The sequence below is a fragment of the Eptatretus burgeri genome, chromosome 6 (assembly GCF_056783735.1).
Source record: "Eptatretus burgeri isolate ZD-2024b chromosome 6, Ebu_testis_v1, whole genome shotgun sequence".
NCBI classification, from domain to species: domain Eukaryota; kingdom Metazoa; phylum Chordata; class Myxini; order Myxiniformes; family Myxinidae; genus Eptatretus; species Eptatretus burgeri.
The window spans coordinates 54,790,088-54,813,098 of NC_140966.1; the positions used below are offsets into that span (position 1 = coordinate 54,790,088).

The 23,011-nt window shown below is 49.4% G+C and overlaps 1 protein-coding gene across 4 annotated transcripts in view; it reads left to right on the forward strand.

The window, feature by feature from the left end:
• CCDC40 (coiled-coil domain 40 molecular ruler complex subunit) overlaps positions 1–23,011 on the forward strand; it is a 191,596-nt gene that overhangs the window by 99,854 nt on the left and 68,731 nt on the right. For 3 of the 4 annotated variants that reach the window (XR_015059209.1, XM_085885112.1, XM_085885111.1), the window contains one exon: positions 229–596. Coding sequence is in view for 3 of the 4 variants with exons in the window: in XM_085885112.1 (XP_085741238.1) it covers positions 229–596 (368 nt within the window). In the remaining variant the exon portion in view is untranslated. Of the gene's footprint in view, positions 1–228; positions 597–16,517; positions 17,461–23,011 lie in introns of those variants that run through there. The other variant, XM_085885113.1, reaches the window with a different exon arrangement.

A 23,011-nucleotide genomic window follows, 5' to 3' on the forward strand; every position in this document is an offset into this window, starting at 1 on the left:
GTGTGTGTGTGTGTGCGTGCTCCATGCCGTTCTTTTTCGTTATTCTGTTTGAGCCATCTTCAAGCAACGTTAAATTTGTTTGGTTAGACATTGAAATATCCCCAATAATACCTGTTTTGAAGGAGACTAACATAATGCCTTTTAGCTTATTAAAACATTTAAAGTGTGATCTCATTTACTGATTGCGAATGATTTTAAAGCATTTGCCAATGTTAACTGCTTTCACAGAATCCGTACTGTTACATAAAGTTGAAACAACTGAAGGAGAAAATAACCCAGCCGAACAACAAGGAGGAGCTGAAGTTGGAATTTTGAAAGAAGATGTTGGAGATGATGCTATAAACCATGAAAGTGAAGAAACAATCGAAGAATGTGGTGCTGAATACAATGCAAATGATGAAGCAGATGATCGACATGATACTTTCAACAATACACCTGATGGGGTAGTTGATAAACAAGATGCCACAGAAGACATGGTTCATAAAGCCAATAATGGACATGATGAAAGCAAGATACGGAGCTCTCTGTTTTCAGATATGAATTTGGATGTGTGTGATGGAGAAGAGAGAAACTTGGTTGTGCTGGACCCTGATCATGTGAGTTCACCATTTTACCACTACAACATGGTTTGAGCTGTCTGTTCTATCACTGCTGCAGAAACCTTTTCTCTTAACTGACTATGAAAATGAAAGTTCAAATAACCTGCAAGTCTTAATTTCATGCTTTTTGAATACATTTAGTGATAACTTTAAAATATTATATTTTTATAGTTGCTTTTTCTTACTTTTTAGTTTTCTTACCTCTTCTATATAATATGTTTTGAGATTGTGCTTAAAATGAAGCCCTTGGTGAATAATTTGAGTTTTTGTAGACCCCATTAATTCCAAATTTATAACCCCCACCTTTGAGTGGCGTTATCGCTTTATGGACTTTGAGTGGCCTTACAGCAAACTCCCCCAAAATAAAAAGAGCACAATGTAACAAATTTAGAATGAAGAACTAGTCTTGCTCGTGGAGGCTACATTTGACCTTCATTGGCGGAGAGGGAGAACAATGGATGAAACTAACAGGACATATATTGAGGATTGCTGACCAACTTGGGAGGCATTTAGAAGCTTATATTTTGGGCTTTAACCCTTAGTTGAAGCAAAAGAGAAGCTGCCTTCGTCATATATAAATCGAACCCCTTAACTTGATGAGGCAACAAGGCATAGGTCAAATGCTATAACAGCAAATGTTGCATGACCTGTTAGCAACAAGTGTCGTCTCCCACATGAAGGCATTGTCTCTGCCCTGCTGGGGATAGAAGGTGTGGTTGCACTCGGAAAGAATAAATTAAACAAAAGGTGCAATTCTGATCCTAAATGTAACATAATTTATGTGCATGTGGATTTTTGCGGCTCGGTAGACGTAGACCAATTGCTTGTCCACCTCATTTGCCTGACCTGTCCACATTGGACTACATTTTATGAGGCAATTTAAAACTGTTGTTTGCTCACATTCTATGGATGAATTTATGGCTACGATAACGAATGCAATTCGTGAAATTACTTGGCAGCAACTGGAGAACGTTTTCAACAAGTTGGAAAATCAAATTGAACGATGTATTACGAAAGTTGACAGTTATGTTGAAGTCTAAATTTTGAACTGTATTGAGTAAAAATTTTATGACTTATGCTTTCATCCATCATCTATAGTTTGTTTCTACCACAGGTGAATATCAAAAGTTATAAAAGTTCAAAGTTGCACAAAGACTTTATGGACACTGTATGCATATTGTTCCGAATTTGGAATTCGATCGCACTCAACATACAGGTTCCTTTAGCTCAGTTATGTCGATAAGTGCATGTTCCATAGATAGCTTACCTTCCATTGTTTAATGGGCATAAATCTATTAAGTGCGCAGTGATTTAATTTAATATTTAGGGAGCGATCACAACACAAAGGAAGACGCCCGTCCCCCTCTTCTGCAAAGAGGAAGAAGAGCCCTCCCGTCCCGTGATTCATGACGTAAGCAACTCCCTCCCACCCGCCGTTGTACGGGCATGGGGGATGAGTCATGCCGGGAGTGGGGGAGGGGCGGAGGAGGATAAGGAAGAGATCCTCTGCTTTGTTCAGAAGAGAGGGCTGGTTCAGTAAGCTTCGGCTTCTGCTTGGCTCGGGTTAGGGAGGAGGCTTTTTGGAGAGCTTTTTGCTTCGGCTTGGCTTGTAGAAGGCTTTTTGGTTCTGCTTGGCTCGGTTCACTTTTTGGGCTCTGGCTTTGTTTGGAAGAGAGGTGGTTCACTTTTCGTGCTTGGTTCATCGAAAGAGAGCTGAGTTGGTTGCTCGGCTCGAGCTTTTGGTTGTTGTTCATCGGAGGAGCTGGTCGGGTTGTCGTGGTTCTTTTTCGGCCTGGTGGTCGAGGAGTGTCGGCCTGGTTCAAGGGTGGTCGAGCTGGTTCGAGCCTGTTGCTCTGCTTCGTGGCCTGGTTCAGCTGGCTCTTCTTGGCTCGTGGAGCTCTTTGTTCTCTGCTGGGTCCCCGGCTTGGTACGACTCATTGGCCTCATCTTGGAGGTGGTTCTACGAGGAAGCAACGCATCGACGGGAAGGATTGGCGCCTCTTCTCACCAGCACGTGTTCAGAAGCGCGAGAGGATTCGCTGGAGCTCGGGAAGGATCGCGGCTCACGCCGATTGGATCCAGCTCGCTCTCGCTGGAGCCCGGGTCCGAACAGCTTGAAGACCACATGAGGTGGAGAGGTTCGAGATAGGTTCTGGGTTTCAGCTCATCTGTCCTCAGAGTTGAAGTCCTTATTAAAGGCATCAGCAACCATTTCTTGTGTGTGTGTGTGTGTGTGTGTGTGTGTGTGTGTGTGTGTGTGTGTGTGTGTGTGTGTGTGTGTGTGTGTACGGGTGTCCTTGGGCCCGTCTAATAAGTATAAACTGTTAAGTGCCTGTGTTGTATTTGCTTTACATTTAATAATACAACTCGGCTGTAGGTTTTTGCTCGTGTCCTGTCCCCTATCCCCATTCATTCATTTCTTGCATGCCTGTGTTCAAATAAATGTTCCCCATTGTTAAATGTCACCTGCTCGTTGCGTCCCTTCCTCACATTGACTGCCATGGAGCGTTCGGAATGTTAGCTGGTTTTTAACACCGATAAGATAATCGGGTCCGACGAAGCGATGAGGTCCCGTTGAGATATAAACGGCAATTTGAACGCCGAGAAATCTACAACACTGGTGTCAGCGAGCGGGATACAAACTCTCCCGTCTCCAAACTAAATTAACGGAACCAGATCAAGGGTGTGCGAGGCGACCCTCCGGTTCCATCAAATTCCGAGCATGGAAATTTTTTACTACCGATACGCAGAATGGCAGCTCAAGGCGAGCAGGCGCAGGGTGGTTTAGATGTAAAGTTAGATGAACCCATGGTCCAAGACACCCGTGAGGAGGACACCTCCTTACCACAGGGATGGGAAAAGTGGCTATGCCATGCATCTGGTTATTTTTATTACTACAACTGCACCACTGAATGTGGTCAGTGGGTGCGGCCAGGGCAGGTGACAATGCAGCAGTTAACGGATGTCATGGAACTTGCGATGAAGCGCAAGAATTGGAGTCTGGGAACAATGGTGGATGATATAAAAATGCTCCGAGAGTTTGCAAACGGGACCAGGACGCTACCTGAAGAAAATACTGAGTCGAGGGGGAGTGTGGCAGCTGTTTAGACCACGATGACGGGTGAGGAAGAAGTGATGGAGAAAATAATGACGATTGGACAAGAAGTGTATGAACTCGGACAGTTGATGACGAGCTTTGCCGCCACGACAATTATCGGGGAAACTAAAAAAAACTCGGATACTAGGGGACGACGGAAGAGTTAAAGGAGGTGACGGAGACACGGATAATAAAAGAAATAACGGAGAAATTAAAGGAGGTAGAGGTGACGACGACGGAGACGCAGGAATGAAAAGAAATAATGGAGAAATTAAAGGAGGTAGAGGTGACGACGACGGAGACGCAGGAATTAAAAGAAATAACGGAGAAATTAAAGGAGGTAGAGGTGACGACGACGGAGACGCAGGAATTAAAATAAATAATGGGAGAAATTAAAGGAGGTAGAGGTGACGACGATGAAGACGCAGGAATTAAAAGAAATAACGGAGAAATTAAAGGAGGTAGAGGTGACGACAACAGAGACGAAGATCCAGGAAGAAACTAATAGACACGAAGAGACAACAGAAATAAAATGTATAGAAATGCAGGAGGTAGAGGAAATAATAATAGAGACGACGGCAGAAATAATGGAGACGAAGGAAACAAAAGAGGTGACAGAAACGCACATAGTCTTGGAAACAGAGACACAGGAGATAGAGGGTGAATTAAATGAAGCTGAAGACGAACACACACATGGAGTTAGCGAGGGACACTGAGCGGGAGCTTGGGGAATGTCCCGTGACACGGTGCAAGCAGCAGGATAACCTTCTTCGGGAACGAGGGGAGGTAATATGCCCCCTTGAAGCAGATCGCGACCAGGTGAGTCCGGTCGAGCTTTGCGAGTTAGAGGGGGCGAGTACTGTGGATGGGTACACGCGGAGCTTGGGGGGTATGGAGGCGCCCGGACCCCTTGTGGTAGCATGAATCCCCAGTGTAATTGTCCGGTGTGTGTGATTACGAGTGTGGCGAGCGTGCTGAAACGCGCGCATAGCGTGAGTGAAATGGCGTGCGTAAGTAAAATGGCATGCGTGGGTGAAAGGCCGTGTGTGAGAGAAACCACGTGTGTGAGTGAAATGGCATGCGTGGGTGAAAGGCCGTGTGTGAGAGAAACCGCGTGTGTGAGTGAAATGGCATGCGTCGGTGAAGGGCCGTGTGTGAGTGAAATGGCACGCGTGGGTGAAAGGCCGTGTGTGAGAGAAACCACGTGTGTGGGTGAAATGGCACGCGTGGGTGAAAGGCCGTGTGTGAGAGAAACCGCGTGTGTGAGTGAAATGGCATGCGTGGGTAAAAGGCCATGTGTAAGAGAAACCGCATGTGAAGGGCCGTGTGTGAGTGAAATGGCACGCGTGAGTGAAAGGCCGTGTGTGAGAGAAACCACGTGTGTGGGTGAAATGGCACGCGTGGGTGAAAGGCCGTGTGTGAGAGAAACCGCGTGTGTGAGTGAAATGGCATGCGTGGGTAAAAGGCCATGTGTAAGAGAAACCGCATGTGTGAGATCGCGGTATGAAAGAGAAATGGCGGTTGGTATGCGGGAACAGGCAACCGCATGTCCGAGTGAGAGTGTCATGATAAGGAGTGTAAGCGTCATGGCACGTGGGAGTGCGTGCGTGAAATTTCGACGAAGACGGCGCCAGACGAGGGACAAAGGCCGAGTAGCGGCCATAGCTGTTTCGAGGACCGTGCCCAATTCACACGGCAGTGCGAGTGGGGTCCATGCTGTGCTTCGCACGAGGCCGCCGCGTGTGCACCTGCGCGAGTGAAATCCGGTCCGGAAACGCCCACAGTGGATGTAAGCTGATCCCGCGGACGGGCAGAAGCTCGGCTGGATAGATGAATTTGGACCGGATGGGTTCTTCAGGTGAGCGTGTATGTGGAGCAGAGCACACGTGCTCGCGTGGGGAACCCCTCGAAACACGAGAATGCGAGGCTTGCTTGGGATGCGCAGGGTGACGTCGTGGCTGCATGGTTGGAATCCGGCAGGAGGGGAATCCCTGCCGGATGTTACCGTCCGAGAAGGGACGAGGTGCGCGAAGCGCGAACAGCTGCCATGACGTCATGGGGAAAGAGCGCAGGTTGCGAGTTGCCGCGCTGGTGCACATTAAAAGGAAAAATAAACCAAAGCAAGCCTCGCCACTTCGAGTGAACAGGATTCCCTGGGCAAGGGGTAGGAAACCCCCTTGCATGGGGGCACAGGAAGTACTAGTTAGGGGGATGGGTTAGAGTTAGTTAGACCGGCTTCATGGGGACATGGGTTGTTCCTCATGGAGCCCGTGGAATGGATTAGTTAGAGGGATTTCAGTTTAGATTTAGGAAATGGGAATTTTTGGAGACATGGACAGACTGGAAATGTGTCGTGGAGATGTAGCTTAGCTACGTAGAGTAAATGGAACGTGCATGAGTTTTAAGGGATGACGAGGGAGCACGAGTTAGTCAGGGGATTTAATTAGGAAAGATGGCAGTATAGAGTGTTGGTGTGAGTTGTGAAATGGAAAGTGTGTGAGGAATTAGTGTGGGACAGCGGGCCCAAGTGTGTGAGTGGAGTGAATGTGGTATGCATAGTGCGATGACTGAATGGGGGGGAGGAGTGATTCCCACCCAAGGGACCCCGGGGTCAGTTTAATCTTAGTTAGTGGGTAGTAAAATTCACCAACAGGAGGTCGTTTTGTTGGTGTCGAGAGAAGGCACGAAACCCGTTTGGAGGGGTGCAGGAGTTCATGGACCGGCTGGGAGCGTGGCTGTGGAAAGGTGAGTTTTGTTTAGTGGGCACCCTGGGCACCGGACTAGTCGGCTTGAGTAGGCCAAGGGCCCAAGAGTGGGCGGGATAGTGTAGTGGGCACGGGCGACCCGTCGGAAACGGGACCCGTAGTGCCAGAATGCCACGGGGGCAGTGTAGTGGGCACGGGCGACCCTTGGAAAGGGACCCGGGGCACCAACACGCCACGTGGGCATCGGAGGGGGCAATTCCAGAGAGGGCAACTCCCCGCGTTCATAGGGAGCAGCTAGGCTCGGAGGCAGCCTGCGGGCCTGGGGGTGCCATGGTTAGAGTTCGGCAGAGGGGGAGTTCCTGCCAGTTGAGCCACGCTGCCCCAGCCACGAAATTGTGCGAGGGCATGAATGAAAATTTGAGGGCAAGGCCCAAATTTATAATAGACACCAACACAGGTGACGGGAATCATGGTTTTTAGAACCGATAGTTTTAAAGTGTCAGGCGTTTTTTTGAAAGCCCCGGGGTAGTTTCAGGTGTAATAAATGTTAGGGTAGATTGGAGATGTACCCCTTTGCACCAACCATCCCTTCGCTCATTGTAGGCTGCTGGACTCACCTAGGTAGATCGCTGAACTCTGAGGAGGCCATTCTGAGGCTTCGTTGGGCCTCGAGACAGGACGCTAGTCTCTCCCTATTCCTCTCCAGAGATGGAACGTAGGGGTTGGGAGTAGGCTAGGTTGACAGGATAGGTTAGCCAGACAAAGATGATAAAGGGGGTTAGGGAGACAATTATAAAAGGGAAATGAAAATAATAAAAATAAAGAGGGGCTAAATTTTGTTGTGTCTTGTGGCAAATTAAGGGAGTGGGTATGGACAGAGACAAGCAAAGGCGATAGAGTGGAGGGAGACAGTAGGCTAGGTCCGAGCACGCCTTCAGAGCGGCCGGCACCACCACACTCCCTCCAGACGTGATGGAACTACACCAGAGGCCGGCCAGCTTCACCTGCCGGCCTGTTGTGCTGCAGCCGCCTGTTCCGCATGGCCTTGCCTTGCTATGCCTCGTTTGCCTGCCTCTGCCATGACCCCATGCCTGCTGCCCTTGTTTGCATTTGCCCCTGTGTCCATCCATCACCATGTACGCCAGGATCATCCAGTTTTGTGAAGACTGCCCTGCAGGCAGCTACACCACGGGGACTGCATTGAGCAGCCCATGCACCATTTTTGCATCCATCCAGTCCATTTTGTGTTTTGCGACCATCTCCATCCATTCCTCTGCACCAATGACTTTGCAGTGACTCTTGCCTTTTCCCTTTCACCAGGGTTTATTCTAAGGAAAATTTACAACTGCACAAACTCTGATGCGAGGCAGGGATGGGAAAGAATGGAGGCTGTGAAGCAGCCGAGCACGACGGCTGCGCCGTCGTGGCGCGTAGCAGCGCCGAGGCCCGGAAGGGCAATGCACGCAGAGCGCGGGAGGGTGTGGGAGGGGTATCCCCTCCCACCGAGTGACTCTGGGGGGTCTCCCCCAGAAAATTTTTGATTTCTAGATGCTCTGTGGTGCATTCTGAGGGGTGTCTTGACCAGTTTCATCTGTCAATCTGCCATATATGGCTATTTTGCAAGAAAATGATATCTAATTAATTACACACACATTTAAGAGTGGGCTACTGTAACTCTTGGTATGAATCATCGTCACGTGATACATATCCGCAAACCAAAATATACCAGTCACCCATACCTATTGTAACGTCTCCTTTCAGACTATATATATATATATATATATATATATATATATATATATATATATATATATATATATATATATATATATATATATATATATATATATATATATATATATATATATATATATATATATATTGTTGCGGATTCGCGCCCGCCGGCGTGCTGACGGCCACGTAACTCGAATCGCGGCACGTCGCCCACCGGACGGACAATCCAGTCGTGACCCTCTCGGACTAACGCCGGGAACCAGTCACGGGTGGACCTTTCGGTCTCACCGCGATCGAGCCAATCAGCCCCCGCGTGGGATAGGGTTGCTCGCCAAATTCGACCTACCTAAGTACCCACACGGAGGGTAGACCAGGCGGTCGCACCTCGCCGCAGGTCGACTTCGGACACGGGCCACTTTAGCGACCCGTTCCGTACTATCGGGATAACCGAGCGGTGTTATTCGTCGACCTCGACGGTTCGATTAATTATCGGGCGTATTCAGCCCACTACCAACCCTTTACGTGAAGCAAGATGAGGATTCAATGAAAGAAATGACGAAGCGAAGCGGGAAACAGTTCAACACAAAGCACATTTATTCGCGATGAACGGATAGCACACATATTCAATTCCACCAAAAGCACATAGAAAAGAAGAGAAACACAATGCAATTTTTACACAAAAAGCAAATGCGACAATGCAGATCTAATACCGATTACGCGAGCACACGGCAACACTTATACAATTTTACTTCACAGACGGCGCCGACAACACACATTCCCAAAAACAAAAGAAAAGAGAACACCCTCAAGGATGAGGCGGGCCTGAGGCCGAGACCGGGTCGGGCCTACCCGTCTGGTGATGAGACGCGGAGCGGCGATGGTGCCTCAACTCCGCGGGCCTCGCGGACAGTGTCTGGTAGGGGGTGGGAAAGGGGCCCCCTTGGTCGCACTATCTCAGCGCGGGGGGGGGGAACAGGAGGGGGTTGCTGATGCTCGGGGTATAGAGGATTCCTACTCTGCCTCGAGTCCCGCGACGAGCGTCTCCACCTCATCCAGGTCGCGCTGTCGGCCTCCCTGGGGTGCAGCTCCCTGCACGACGCGAGCACCCCCTCGTCTGCCCTCGCCGCCTCTCCACAGCTCCGTCCCCTCCGCTCCGACTCCAACGCACACGACGACGACCAGCTCCTTCTTGCTCCTTCTTCCCAACTCCACCGCCCGCGAAGTCTTAACTCTCTGTTTCTTGACTGACGAACACGGTCGCTTATATCAGCCCCGTGGCTTCGCTCTCTCATCTTTGACCACCTCCCTTCGACCTTTCACCTCGCTCCCCATTGGCCCGAGAAAAAGTGGGCGTGAATGCTTTTTGATCCATAAATTTGCATGTATCGATCGCCCTCCAACGCCCTGGGGGCGGGGCCAAATCGCCCCTTGCTCACCGATTGGACGGAACAAAAGTGGGCGTGTGTCTTTTTGATCCGTTTTTGAAGTGGAAAATCCGTGGTTTTGTACACGCTGTTCGGCGCGCGCCCTGCACGAGTCCAACACCGGTACCCACAAGCGGCGCAAGAACGGTGGCGATGCGACGGTTGCGAGGTGTGACGTGAAGCGGCGCCGCGGTGGGTGGTTGATGTTGTGGTTGTAACAATGGCGGTTGGTCCAAATTAAAGATAGTAAAAGAAAAACGGCTATCCTGAAGAGTCGCAGCACGCATAAATGACATGTATTCCCACTAGACAACGGGTTTGGGCCTAACTACACATGTACTTACCGAGATACCTCACCTAAGGGACCTGAATGGTGGTTTGCGAATTTGGTAACCACAACACTACCCCCTCCCCTTTTTACAGACTCGTCCCGAGTCGTCAAATTTTCGTGTGCCATCATGTGTAGTTTTCCCCTAGTACATTTTACCTACGGATCCCTGAGTGCGACATTCATGGTATTCGTGTCCCCAAAATAAATAACCTGAGGGCTGCGTAACTACCTAAACAAACTCACTCACACGGACGACTAAAATAAAATTGCCGGCGCTAAGACATACATGCCGGGGGCGCACTCACATGTACAGTACATCTTAACCTTAACTTACAAATTTTACACTAAACCATGGCCCAGGATCAATGAACTCTGCAAAAGAAAAGCAGTTAGCAGGGAGCCAGGCTGCCCACATGCAGTCTCTGGCTCAAACAATGCAGGTGACAGGGAACGTGGCTGGCTGCTCACACGCAGTCCAAGGCCTTCCCTTTTGAACTGAACGCAGTGAACCACAACGGTGCATGGGCTGCACAACGCAGTCTCCGTGCCAGCTCAAGTGGCACACGCAATGAGCACAACGAATGGATGGGTGAACACAAACACGGTGCACGGGCCGCCACTGCAGGCCCGTGTTGTAGCTGCCAACAGGGCAGTTCTTGCAGCTTGCAAACTGTTGCCTTGCGGATCCTGGCGCACATGGAAATGAACAGGGGGGGGGGGCAAAGCAAAAATTGAACGGGGCTGGTGAACATGGGTAGTCTGCATGGCATGGCAAAGGTGAGCAGGCAAACACAGCCTGCAGAAGAAGGCCGCTGCAGGCAAACACAGCCGGCAGATGAACTGGCCGGCACAGGCCTTGAAGAAAAAACAGCCAGCCGGCAGATGAAGTGGGCCGGCACAGGCCTTGCAGCACAGCAGCTGCAGACGATCCAGCCGGCACAGGCCTCGCAGCAAAACAACAGCTGCCGATGAAGTTGGCCGGCACAGGCCTTGAAGAAAAACAGCCAGCCGATGAAGCTGGCCAGCCTTTACCGTTCAGTGGAGGTTGGTGGAGGGGGTGCGGTGGTGCTGGCCACTCGGAAGGCGGGCTCGGACCTACCTACCTGTCTCCCTCCCAACCTATCGCCTTTGCCTGTCACTGTACATACCCACTCCCTTAATTTGTCAAACCCCAATTTAGCCCCAACTTATTTTTTTGTTGTTTTTATTTTTACTCCCCCACTATAAATCGTCCCCTAACCCCCTTTATCGTCCTTGTTCGGCTAACCTATCCTGTCACCTAGCCTACTCCCAACCCCTACGTTCCCTTCCCGGAGGGGAATAAGGGAGAGCTAACGTCCTGTGTCGAGGCCCAACGAAGCCTCAGAATGGCCTCCCCAGAGTTCGGCGATCTATAACCAAAGTGGGTCCAGCGGCCCACGACAGCGAGGGGATGGATGGTGCGGAGGGGTACACTTCCTAATCTACCCCATCCATTTAACTGTTAAACTACCCCGGGGCTTTCAACAAGCGCCTCTCGCTTAAACTATTGGTTCTAACAACCCAGATTCCCGTCGCCTGTGTTGGTGTCCTCACAATTTCGGGCCTCGCCCCCCAATTTTCTCTCCGTGCCCTCACACGGTCTCCTGGCTGGGACACGTGGCTCCCTTTGGCAGGCACGACCCTCTGCCGAATCTCCCACTATGGCACCCCCGGGCACTACACTGCCTCCGAGCCTACCAGCTCCCTAACACCGGGGAGTGCCCCCCATGGCACCTCCCCTGAAACGCACACGTGGCAGGCCGGCCTCCCGGGCCCCTTTCCGAGGGTCACCCGTGCCCACAACACTGCCCACGCGGCTAATGGCGCCCCGGGCCCCCGCACCAAGCAGGCGCACCCGTGCCCACTACTCTATCCCGGCCCCCCATGGGCCCATGGCCTACCGCGGCCGACTAGCCAGGTGCCCGGGGTACCCACTCAGCGATACTCACCTTTCGCAGCCACGCTCCCAAGCCCGTCAACAGGGCTCCTGCACCCCTCCAAACGGGTTTCGAGCCTACATTCACACCAACAACAAAACAACCTCCATTTTTCAATTTGACTAACCCAGCTAACTCACTTTACTCTGACCCCGGGGTCCCTTGGGCGGGAGTCACTCCTCCCCCCAATCACTCATCGCACCATGCATTCCCCATTCACTCCACACACACAGACCCGCTGGCCTCACTCACTCACCAAGCACATGCCTCACAACTCACCAACTCTTCAACACACACACCGCTGAACTCTGCCATCCTTCTATCTGCATCCCCTAACTAACTCGTGCTCCCACGTCGTCCCTTAAACTACAGCACGTTCCTTTTAACACTACGTAGCTAAACTACGTCCCCTCTACACATCCAAAGTCTGTCACTGTCTCCTAACTCAAAAATTCATTTTATTTCCCAATCTAAATCTCGCTACAATCCCTCTATCTAATCCATTCCACGGACTCCATGAGGACTTACCCCTGCCCCATGAAGTCGGTCGAACTAAGCTAACCCTTCCCCCTAACTAGTTTCCATCCTGTGCCCCGGAGAAGGGGGTCTTCCACCCCTTACCCAGGAATCCTGTGCACCCGAAAGTGAGGCTTACTGTTTTTTGTTTTTTTTTCATGCGCAGCACCTGCGCGGCAACTCAGAGCTCGCGCACTTTGCACCTGCCCGTGACGTCATGCAGCTGCACGTGTTCCTCGTCCCTCCTTGGACGGTACCATCCGGCAGAGATACCCCTCCTGCCGGATTCCAACCCCACGTGCAGCCATGACGTCACCGTGCGCATAAAAAAAAAACAGCCCCACGTCTCGAGGGGTTCCCCACGCGAACACATGTGCTTTGCCCGTTGGAGCTTAACACACACGATCGCGTGGAGAACCCGTCCGGTCCAAATCCGTTTACCTGCCTAAACTTTGTCCGTCCGCGGGATCGGCAAATCCACCGCGTGCGTTTCCGGACCGGAACTTCACTCTCGCAAGCGAGCACGTGGCGGTCTCGTGCGTTGCACAGCACGAACCGCGTGCTCACTGCTGGGTGAACCCGGCACGGTCCCCGAAACAACCACAGCCGCTACTCGGCTTTCTCTCCTCTGTCGCCGTCTCCGTCTCCATTCCACACACGCACACCTGCGTGTTACGACGCACACAGTCCACTCCATCACATTCAAACCGGGAGACGCGGCTGCGTGCTCCCGCATGCCAACCGACATCTCCCTCACATACCGCTCTGTCACACACACGGTCTCCCTTGCATAACCCATACCACTCACACGTGGTGCTCCATTCACTCGCGCGGGGGCACTCACCCGCGGTGCCTCACTCACACACTGTGCCTCACCCCCACACGCGAGGGCACTCACCCGCGGTCCCTCATCCACACTGACCGTTTCATCCACACACACGGCCTCACTCACACACGGTGCCTCATCCACACACGGCGTGCTGGGAAGCACGCACTCCGGCACAATCGCCACCACACCACTCACACACGGGGTCGCTTCCACACACGGGGTCGCTTCCACACACGGGGACGCACTCACACCTTGCACCACACACACAGGGACAACCAAACTGGGGATTTGTGTCCCCACTAGGGTCTCCGGGGCCTCTACACCCCCCAAGCTCTCCGTGCACCCGTCCACAGCACTCGTCCCCTCAACCTCGCAAAACACGACCGAACCCACCTGGTCGTGACTCGCCTCAAGGGGGCATACTTCCTCCCCTCGTTCCTGGAGGAGGCCATCCAGGTGCTCGCACTGGGTCTCTACACGCTCCGCGAGCTCAACCCCATTGTCCTCCACTACCTGTGTGTGTGCGTCACTTACCCCGTCTTCATCGTGTTGTCTCTCTATTTTTTTTGTCTCCCGTGTCTCTATACATTTATAAGTATCTGTTGTCCCCTCCTGTCTCTTCGTCTCCGCTTCTTTCTGGCGTCTTTCCCTTATCTTTATGTAGGTCAACCTTGCTTTCTCTTTAAGTCGCTCCCGTCCTTCCCTGTTTTTCACTCCTTGCTCTTTCACGATCTCCGCGTACCTCATCCTTGCTCTCCGTATTAATTGTTCTTTTCTCTCCCTCGCAATTACTTTCACCTCGTCTCTTGTCTCCCGAATTACTTTTTCCTTACCCGCCTCCACCGCGGGCCTGTCAGCCGTGGCACCCCCTTCCAGCTCGTTTGCTCCCACACGTGGAGTCGCCATTTTGAGCTCCCTGGTCACGGCCTTCATGCCCGCCTGCAGGCATCGGCCCATGTTCTGCGTCTCACCCCGGAGCTTTTTCATTTCTTCCTTCATGTTTGCTTCCATTCCGTTCATTTGTTTGTTCATTTTGTTTTTCATTCCATTTGTGTTTGTATCCATCTTTTCGTTCATTTGTTGTGTATTCGCATCCATCTTTTCGTTCATTCCTTTCATTTCGTTTGTCATTGCCGCCAGCATGGCGCATAGCTGGGCCATGTCGGGTGCGCTTGAGTGAGCCGTTTCGGCAGGGGTTGGGGAAGGGTTTTGGTGGAGAGGGGGGGGGAGGTGTCATACACCGCGGCCGCTGCCGCACCCATTTCGGGCTCTGGGTTCAGTTGGGCGAGTCCGTGTTCCTGCACAATCAACATTTCCTGCACGGGGATTCCATCCTGGACCATGGACTCTACATTACTACACATATACATTTCTAATACCCCCGGCTCCCGCTCGCCTTGAGACGCCATCTTGCTTCTCGTGAAGGGTTAATTTGAATCGCTCGTAATTTGGAGGGAATCGGGGGTCGCTTCTCTCACCCCTGGACCGATTCCCGTGAATTTTAGCTGGAGACAGGAGAGCCCGTTTTCCTGTTCTCCGATACCAGTGCCGCAAGGAGGGCGATGGATTTGTATCCCGCTCCTGACACCAGTGTTGCGGATTCGCGCCCGCCGGCGTGCTGATGGCCACGTAACTCGAATCGCGGCACGTCGCCCACCGGACGGACAATCCAGTCGTGACCCTCTCGGACTAACGCCGGGAACCAGTCACGGGTGGACCTTTCGGTCTCACCGCGATCGAGCCAATCAGCCCCCGCGTGGGATAGGGTTGCTCGCCAAATTCGACCTACCTAAGTACCCACACGGAGGGTAGACCGGGCGGTCGCACCTCGCCGCAGGTCGACTTCGGACACGGGCCACTTTAGCGACCCGTTCCGTACTATCGGGATAACCGAGCGGTGTTATTCGTCGACCTCGACGGTTCGATTAATTATCGGGCGTATTCAGCCCACTACCAACCCTTTACGTGAAGCAAGATGAGGATTCAATGAAAGAAATGACGAAGCGAAGCGGGAAACAGTTCAACACAAAGCACATTTATTCGCGATGAACGGAAAGCACACATATTCAATTCCACAAAAAGCAAATGCGACAATGCAGATCTAATACCGATTACGCGAGCACACGGCAACACTTATACAATTTTACTTCACAGACGGCGCCGACAACACACATTCCCAAAAACAAAAGAAAAGAGAACACCCTCAAGGATGAGGCGGGCCTGAGGCCGAGACCGGGTCGGGCCTACCCGTCTGGTGATGAGACGCGGAGCGGCGATGGTGCCTCAACTCCGCGGGCCTCGCGGACAGTGTCTGGTAGGGGGTGGGAAAGGGGCCCCCTTGGTCGCACTATCTCAGCGCGGGGGGGGGGAACAGGAGGGGGTTGCTGATGCTCGGGGTATAGAGGATTCCTACTCTGCCTCGAGTCCTGCGACGAGCGTCTCCACCTCGGCCAGGTCGCGCTGTCGGCCTCCCTGGGGTGCAGCTCCCTGCACGACGCGAGCACCCCCTCGTCTGCCCTCGCCGCCTCTCCACAGCTCCGTCCCCTCCGCTCCGACTCCAACGCACACGACGACGACCAGCTCCTTCTTGCTCCTTCTTCCCAACTCCACCGCCCGCGAAGTCTTAACTCTCTGTTTCTTGACTGACGAACACGGTCGCTTATATCAGCCCCGTGGCTTCGCTCTCTCATCTTTGACCCCCTCCCTTCGACCTTTCACCTCGCTCCCCATTGGCCCGAGAAAAAGTGGGCGTGAATGCTTTTTGATCCATAAATTTGCATATATCGATCGCCCTCCAACGCCCTGGGGGCGGGGCCAAATCGCCCCTTGCTCACCGATTGGACGGAACAAAAGTGGGCGTGTGTCGTTTTTGATCCGTTTTTGAAGTGGAAAATCCGTGGTTTTGTACACGCTGTTCGGCGCGCGCCCTGCACGAGTCCAACACCGGTACCCACAAGCGGCGCAAGAACGGTGGCGATGCGACGGTTGCGAGGTGTGACGTGAAGCGGCGCCGCGGTGGGTGGTTGATGTTGTGGTTGTAACAATGGCGGTTGGTCCAAATTAAAGATAGTAAAAGAAAAACGGCTATCCTGAAGAGTCGCAGCACGCATAAATGACATGTATTCCCACTAGACAACGGGTTTGGGCCTAACTGCACATGTACTTACCGAGATACCTCACCTAAGGGACCTGAATGGTGGTTTGCGAATTTGGTAACCACAACAATATATATATATATATATATATATATATATATATATATATATATATATATATATATATATATATATATATATATATATATATATATATATATATATATATACACAAATAGACTGAAAACTAAATAAATAAGTAAGTTAATAAATAAACAAATAGATACTGTTTTTAGTATATGTGAGGTAATTTATATAATTCTTTTTTGACAGGCATGGTCATCGGTCAGAATGGATATCAGGAAATGGTTTAGTCCAGCTGGTGGTGCAGCATCCAAACATGGTGAGGATGATGATACCATGCCAGGTACATCAACAGCTGCAGATGAAGACAAACAGTCTGAGGCAGATACAGAAAGTGTAGAAGATGAATCAAGAGAATACGAATTGGAAAGAAGTACTTCTGAAGGTAGTGAAAACACAAATGACCCTCCAGCAGATAACTCAAATCCATCTACAACCAACAGTGATCAAGGATGTTTTGTCCACCTTCACAGACATGGGAGACACTTCGTTTACTGTGATCCTTGTATGAAGGAGTCTCATGTTGTGAAAAGGTATGCGCCAAAGGGGAAATTACCTCCTATCACCCTACCCAGAGGAACTGTGTACCGAAAAGCTGTCACAGATGTTCATGTTAAATCTGAAATGCACAGACAAGTCATGAAAAAACAAAGACTACATTCACTTTCCAGGATGGAAGTTGCGCAAGTCTCTCATTTGGATAAATTAATATCAACAGCAAATGAAGACCTTGCAAACAAAATTGGCAGTCTACTAATTCTGGTGTACGGAGATGGCAAGAAGCTGTCTCTATCTGCAAATTCCTTCCCCATGAGAGTAGTGATTTACAGAAAGTCACACAGCTTCAGCTTCAATGATCCCTCCCAGGATCCCTCCCGGTTATGATTTGGCTGTCATCAAAGGCACGCAGAAACAAAAGCCATGACAAAGCAAAGTTTCAAGTCTACTTCAAGGGAGTTTTCACAGAAGCAGAACACAAAGTAGAGGATGACGAGCCTGACGAGGTGGAGGTACCACCTAAGAAGAAGGTCAAGAAATTCTAACTTCTTACAGTTTTGCTTACTTGGACAGATTCAAATGTTCATTTTCGTTAAGTTCTAGAGATTTTGTTTAATCTTACTCATGCCAAAGACAGCTAGCGAGTTGGACTTATCTGAAACTTGGTTCTAATGTTAGTCATAGTCAACCTCAGGCTCAGGTTTATGATTGTTTTTTGTGTGACTATGAGCAACCACTTGTGGTTTCACATCTACTGTAAATACGTTTGATAATCCTCACTGTTTAAGATATAATTTGTAATGTGAAATGTGGTCGTCTATGTCATATATTATGATTTATGTAATATGTATGATTGCATTATATTGTAAGGTTAATAAAAAAAAGTTTTGGTCAGCTATCAGACTATTAGTGACGTCTATTGTGGTTCCTTCCTAGTTTATGACACCCTAGCCATGCAAATTCAAACAAAGAACAAATTGACAACTGCACAAGTCTGGATTTACAACTGCACCTTTTGAATTTATAACTGCACAAAAGGGGTAGAACTGCACGTTAGAATAAACCCTGCCTTTCACAGATCACAGGTCCTGGGCCATGGTTAGTATAATGTAATGGATAAGTTAAATGAAAATTGTTGATAAGTTGAACCCCACCTGCATGTTTGTTTTAGCACCGGCAATTTTCGTTAACTTGTCCGAATGAGTCTGTGAGAGTTTGTTTAGTAAGTTACGCAGCGCATGAGGTTATTTATTTTTAGGACACATATAAAGAAATGTCGCACTCAGGGATCCGAAGGTAAAACGTACTCGGGGAAAACTTACACATGCTGGTCACGTAAAAATTTGACGACTCGGGACGAGTCTGTAAAAAGGGTAGGGGGTAGTGTTACGAATTTGGAATTCGATCGCACTCAACATACAGGTTCCTTTAGCTCAGTTATGTCGATAAGTGCATGTTCCATATATAGCTTACCTTCCATTGTTTAATGGGCAGAAATCGATAAAGTGCGCTGTGATTTAATTTAATAGTTAGGGAGCGATCACAACACAAAGGAAGACGCCCGTCCCCCTCTTCTGCAAAGAGGAAGAAGAGCCCTCCCGTCCCGTGATTCATGACGTAAGCAACTCCCTCCCACCCGCGGTTGTGTGGGCACGGGGGATGAGTCACGCCGGGAGCGGGGGAGGGGCGGAGAAGGATAAGGAAGAGATCCTCTGCTTTGTTCAGAAGAGAGGGCTGGTTCAGTAAGCTTCGGCTTCTGCTTGGCTCGGGTTAGGGAGGAGGCTTTTTGGAGAGCTTTTTGCTTTGGCTTGGCTTGTAGAAGGCTTTTTGGTTCTGCTTGGCTCGGTTCGCTTTTTGGGCTCTGGCTTTGTTCAGAAGAGAGGTGGTTCGCTTTTCGTGCTTGGTTCGTCGAAAGAGAGCTGAACTGATTGCTCGGCTTGAGCTTGTTGGTTGTTGTTCATCGGAGGAGCTGGTCGGGTAGTCGTGGTTCTTTTTTGGCCTGGTGGTCGAGGAGTGTCGGCCTGGTTCAAGGGTGGTCGAGCTGGTTCGAGCCTGTTGCTCTGCTTCGTGGCCTGGTTCGGCTGGCTCTTCTTGGCTCGTGGAGCTCTTTGTTCTCTGCTTGGTGCGACTCATTGGCCTCATCTTGGAGGTGGTTCTTCGGGGAAGCGACGCATCGACGGGAAGGATCGGCGCCTCGTCTCACCAGCACGTGTTCAGAAACGCGAGGGGATCTGCTGGAGCTCGGGAAGGATCGCGGCTCACGTCGATTAGATCCAGCTCGCCCTCGCTGGAGCCCGGGTCTGAACAGCTTGAAGACCACACGAGGTGGAGAGGTTCGAGATAGGTTCTGGGTTTCAGCTCATCTGTCCCTCCGAGCTGAAGTCCTTATTAAAGACATCAGCCACCATTTATTGGGTGTGTGTGTGTGCGTACGTGTGTCTGTGGGCCCGTCTAACAAGTGGAGAACTGTTAAGTGCTTTGTGTGCGGTAAATGATTGCATTGCATTTATTGTATTCCGTATAGTTCTGCTCTTGCGTGCTTCCCTCGTTCCCCGATTACTGTATAAATAAACCCCAATTGTTAAATGTTTTCAGCTCGTCGTGTCGATTCTTTCATTGACTGAGCATGTTGCGTGTGAGGGATTTAGTGGACCATTGCCAGGGTCCTAAAATAATTGGGCCGGAGGAATTCGGCGATATCACTGCTCGGATACGCACACGGGATGGGTCGCTTAAGCGGCTCGCTTCCGTACAAATTCCGCCGAGGGTGAACTAATCCGGTAGCTGGATCACGTGGGTACTTAGGTAAGTTGAAGTTGGCAATTAATCCTACCCCACGTGATCTCCCCATTGGCGTATTTCGGTCCTAAAATAACCAGGACCCGTCGACCCGGGCTTACCCGGGCCGGCGATCTGTAAATTCTGGGCGATCGAGCCGAGACGGCCCCACTGCCTCATCAAGGGTCGTGCTCGTGGTGACGCGCCGGCGGGAAACAACAACAATATATATAGGGTGATTAATTTCACCCTATATATAACAATATATATAGGGTGCCGTTCCTCGGATGCATGTTATCCTCAGATCCTTCTGCCGACATTAGTTGGTGGACGTTAAAGACCACTCGGTGTCCTTTAAGAAGAAAAGTGAGCTATTGCCAGTATCATGGCCAAATTCCAAATTCCTGCCCTGACTACTACTGGGAAGGTAAAGGCAAAAACCACTCAGTATAACCTTCACCAGGAAACTGCTTTGCCAGCTCCAATACTGTGTAACAGAGTCTGGTACTTCAGAATATATATATATATATATATATATATATATATATATATATATATATATATATATATATATATATATATATATATATATATATATATATGGTATCTATGGACCACCCTGTAATATATTGTTTGGCTACAAGGTGATATGTACTGCATGTATGCATGAAGTTCGAAATTAAATTCAAAGAGTGTACTTTTATGTTTTGAAATGCTTTTGTGAAGTTATAAAAGAAGTTTGCCAAGAAATTCTGCCCGAGCTAGAGCAGCAGGATAATAAACGTCAGACATCCTGAGGCGTATTCTCATTCTTGGGGTTTCAACTGTGCCTGCACTAACTCGAATATTGAGAGGCTGTACAGCACTGTTGAAAATTTGATTTTGATTTAATTAAAGTCCACCTTTATACCAAATCCTTTGGAGCCCATGCATTTGATGTTTGGGCAGAGTTTAATTGCATCGAAGGGCAAGTTTAAATTTAAAAGGGTGGAGCTTAATTAAAGCACCTGATATTTTTCTTGAGCGTGCAATCAATATTCATTGCCTGGATTTCAATAAACAAGATGATGCTGTGTAACGTGACTGTGTCGGAGTGGAGACCCGTCCAGGATTGTCTCTCGTAGAGAAGATAAACCGACCCAAAGTTTCACAAGAGGAAGTTGACTCACGAGTTTGCTTTATTGACTTTGGCAACCAGATATATGTACATGTATAAAGCATGGTGAATAATACTATTAATAGTACTGAAAATAATAATAATAAAAATAACGACCGATTTTACTGCCATTTAGCAAGTTGTCGTGCAAAATCATGTGTTGATCATGGTTGTCATGCATGTCAGTGCTTTGATATTTTCTCTTCCCCATAATTGCACTGTTGCATTCCAGCAGGTATTTAAACATGAAGAGGAGTGTCTGTAATATAATTATCCATTTCATTATGGGTGTGGTGAAAAGATGGAATCTGAGTTTATTTTTTAGTGACACCCAATTCTACTGAATGCATCTCATCCTTGTGGCGTCACCTTCAGCAATAATTCACTCATGTTGATCGAGTGTGCATAATTGTCCTGCTTTGTCGATCCGAAGCGTTGGTAAATCGATGTTTTGCTGTGTATCTGATGACCATTGTAACTTACTTCTGTTAATCCTGAAAGCCAGAGCTAATCATAAGAAGTATTGGATTCGCTAGATATCCCTTATTGTCGGGTTTTCCGTCGGTCTGTGTGTGTGTGTGTGTGTGTGTGTGTGTGTGTGTGTGTGTGTGTGTGTGTGTGTGTGTGTGTGTGTGTGTGTGTGTCTGCAACGCGAGGTTCCACAGCACAAACCAGCAAACCGATTTCGATGAAACTTGGCGAACAGGTGCCATATGGTTTGGGAATGTGGGCGTTTGAGTTTTGTTGCTAAGGCCTAAGTCACATTTGCCACGGCTGCCGTGGGGTCTACAAAATGTACGGCCACTAGCAATTATAGGGTGGCCGCAGTATTTCCACGGTCACACAATGTCGCAGTCACGTTTTTATTTTTCGGGTAGCCGCACGGCGTATTTATAAATTGTGGAGACCGAAAATGTGGGGGTGCCGTATGGTCTTTGATTTGATATCTCACCGTGACCTTAGGGCGTTTCTGTGGCAGCCATAGAATTTTCAGGGCAGACGCAAGGTGCCTGCAAGGCGACCGCAAGTTGCCCGCAAGCTGCCCGCAAGGCGACCACAAGGTGACCGCAGGGGGACCGCAGGGGGGCCCTAAGGCAAACGTGTGGCCAGATGGACGGTAACGAGTGGGGGTTTTTTTCCAGTTCTTTTGTTTCGGCTTGTCGAATTGCTACGGCGAACGTAGAAATGAAAAAAGTTATAACTCCATGTTATAATTTCACGGCGACCCCTACGGCCTATAAAATATAGCCAAACGGCGTAGGGCCACCCTGAGGCCACCGCAGAAACTCTGCGGCCACCGCATGTTTCTGTCAATTCAGAGGGCGTACGGCCGCCGTATCCTCGCCGTAGAGCAAATGTGACTTAGGCCTAAGCAACCACCCGTTGCTATGCAGCAGCCGAAAAACCGCGTTCACTATTTTCAGTACTTGTCCTACAGTTTTGAATGTGGAGAAACGAGACTTCGGAATTAAACACTTCGAGATATTTAGAAAATTTCACTTGAGCCGATTTTTGATTTAGGTTTTATTTTTCAAATGGTAGTCCTTCAAAAATAGGGTGTCTATTTACCGTCATTTTTTTATGAGGAGTGCCAGTTGTCAAAATACGCAATAGGAAAAAATTGCCAGGCAGAGGAACAATTGTGTGTGAACCAATACGTCTTTTGGCAATGAATCTTCGTCGGTGGATCAGACAGAATGAAAAGCATCGTATCCAGTGCTTCGATCCTAGCGGATCCCTCGTCGCCTACCGGCTTGTCTGTTTGTTATTGGGTTTGTTTGTTTTCTATGCATTCCTAAACCACTGGATGGAATTCGTTGAAAACTGCTGGTTGTACTCGGGATGTGCAGGGAAGGTTTTACGCGGTAAGAATTTTTTTTTCATAATCCCATGGGTGAAGATCCGATCACTTTTCTCTCTCTAAATGTGTACCCTATTGTGTAGCGCCACCTGGTGGAAGCAAAGCGGTATTACAATTCATGTAATTGATAATATTACAATTCATACAATTCATGAAAGAGCAATCGGAGATTGCAAACCCTGACCAGGATTTTTGCTTGGTTTCGTGTGGTTTGTGTAGTGTATTAAATTTTATGGAGTTTGTGTGTTGATGCGTTATGTAATTCATAATTAATACATTCCAATGT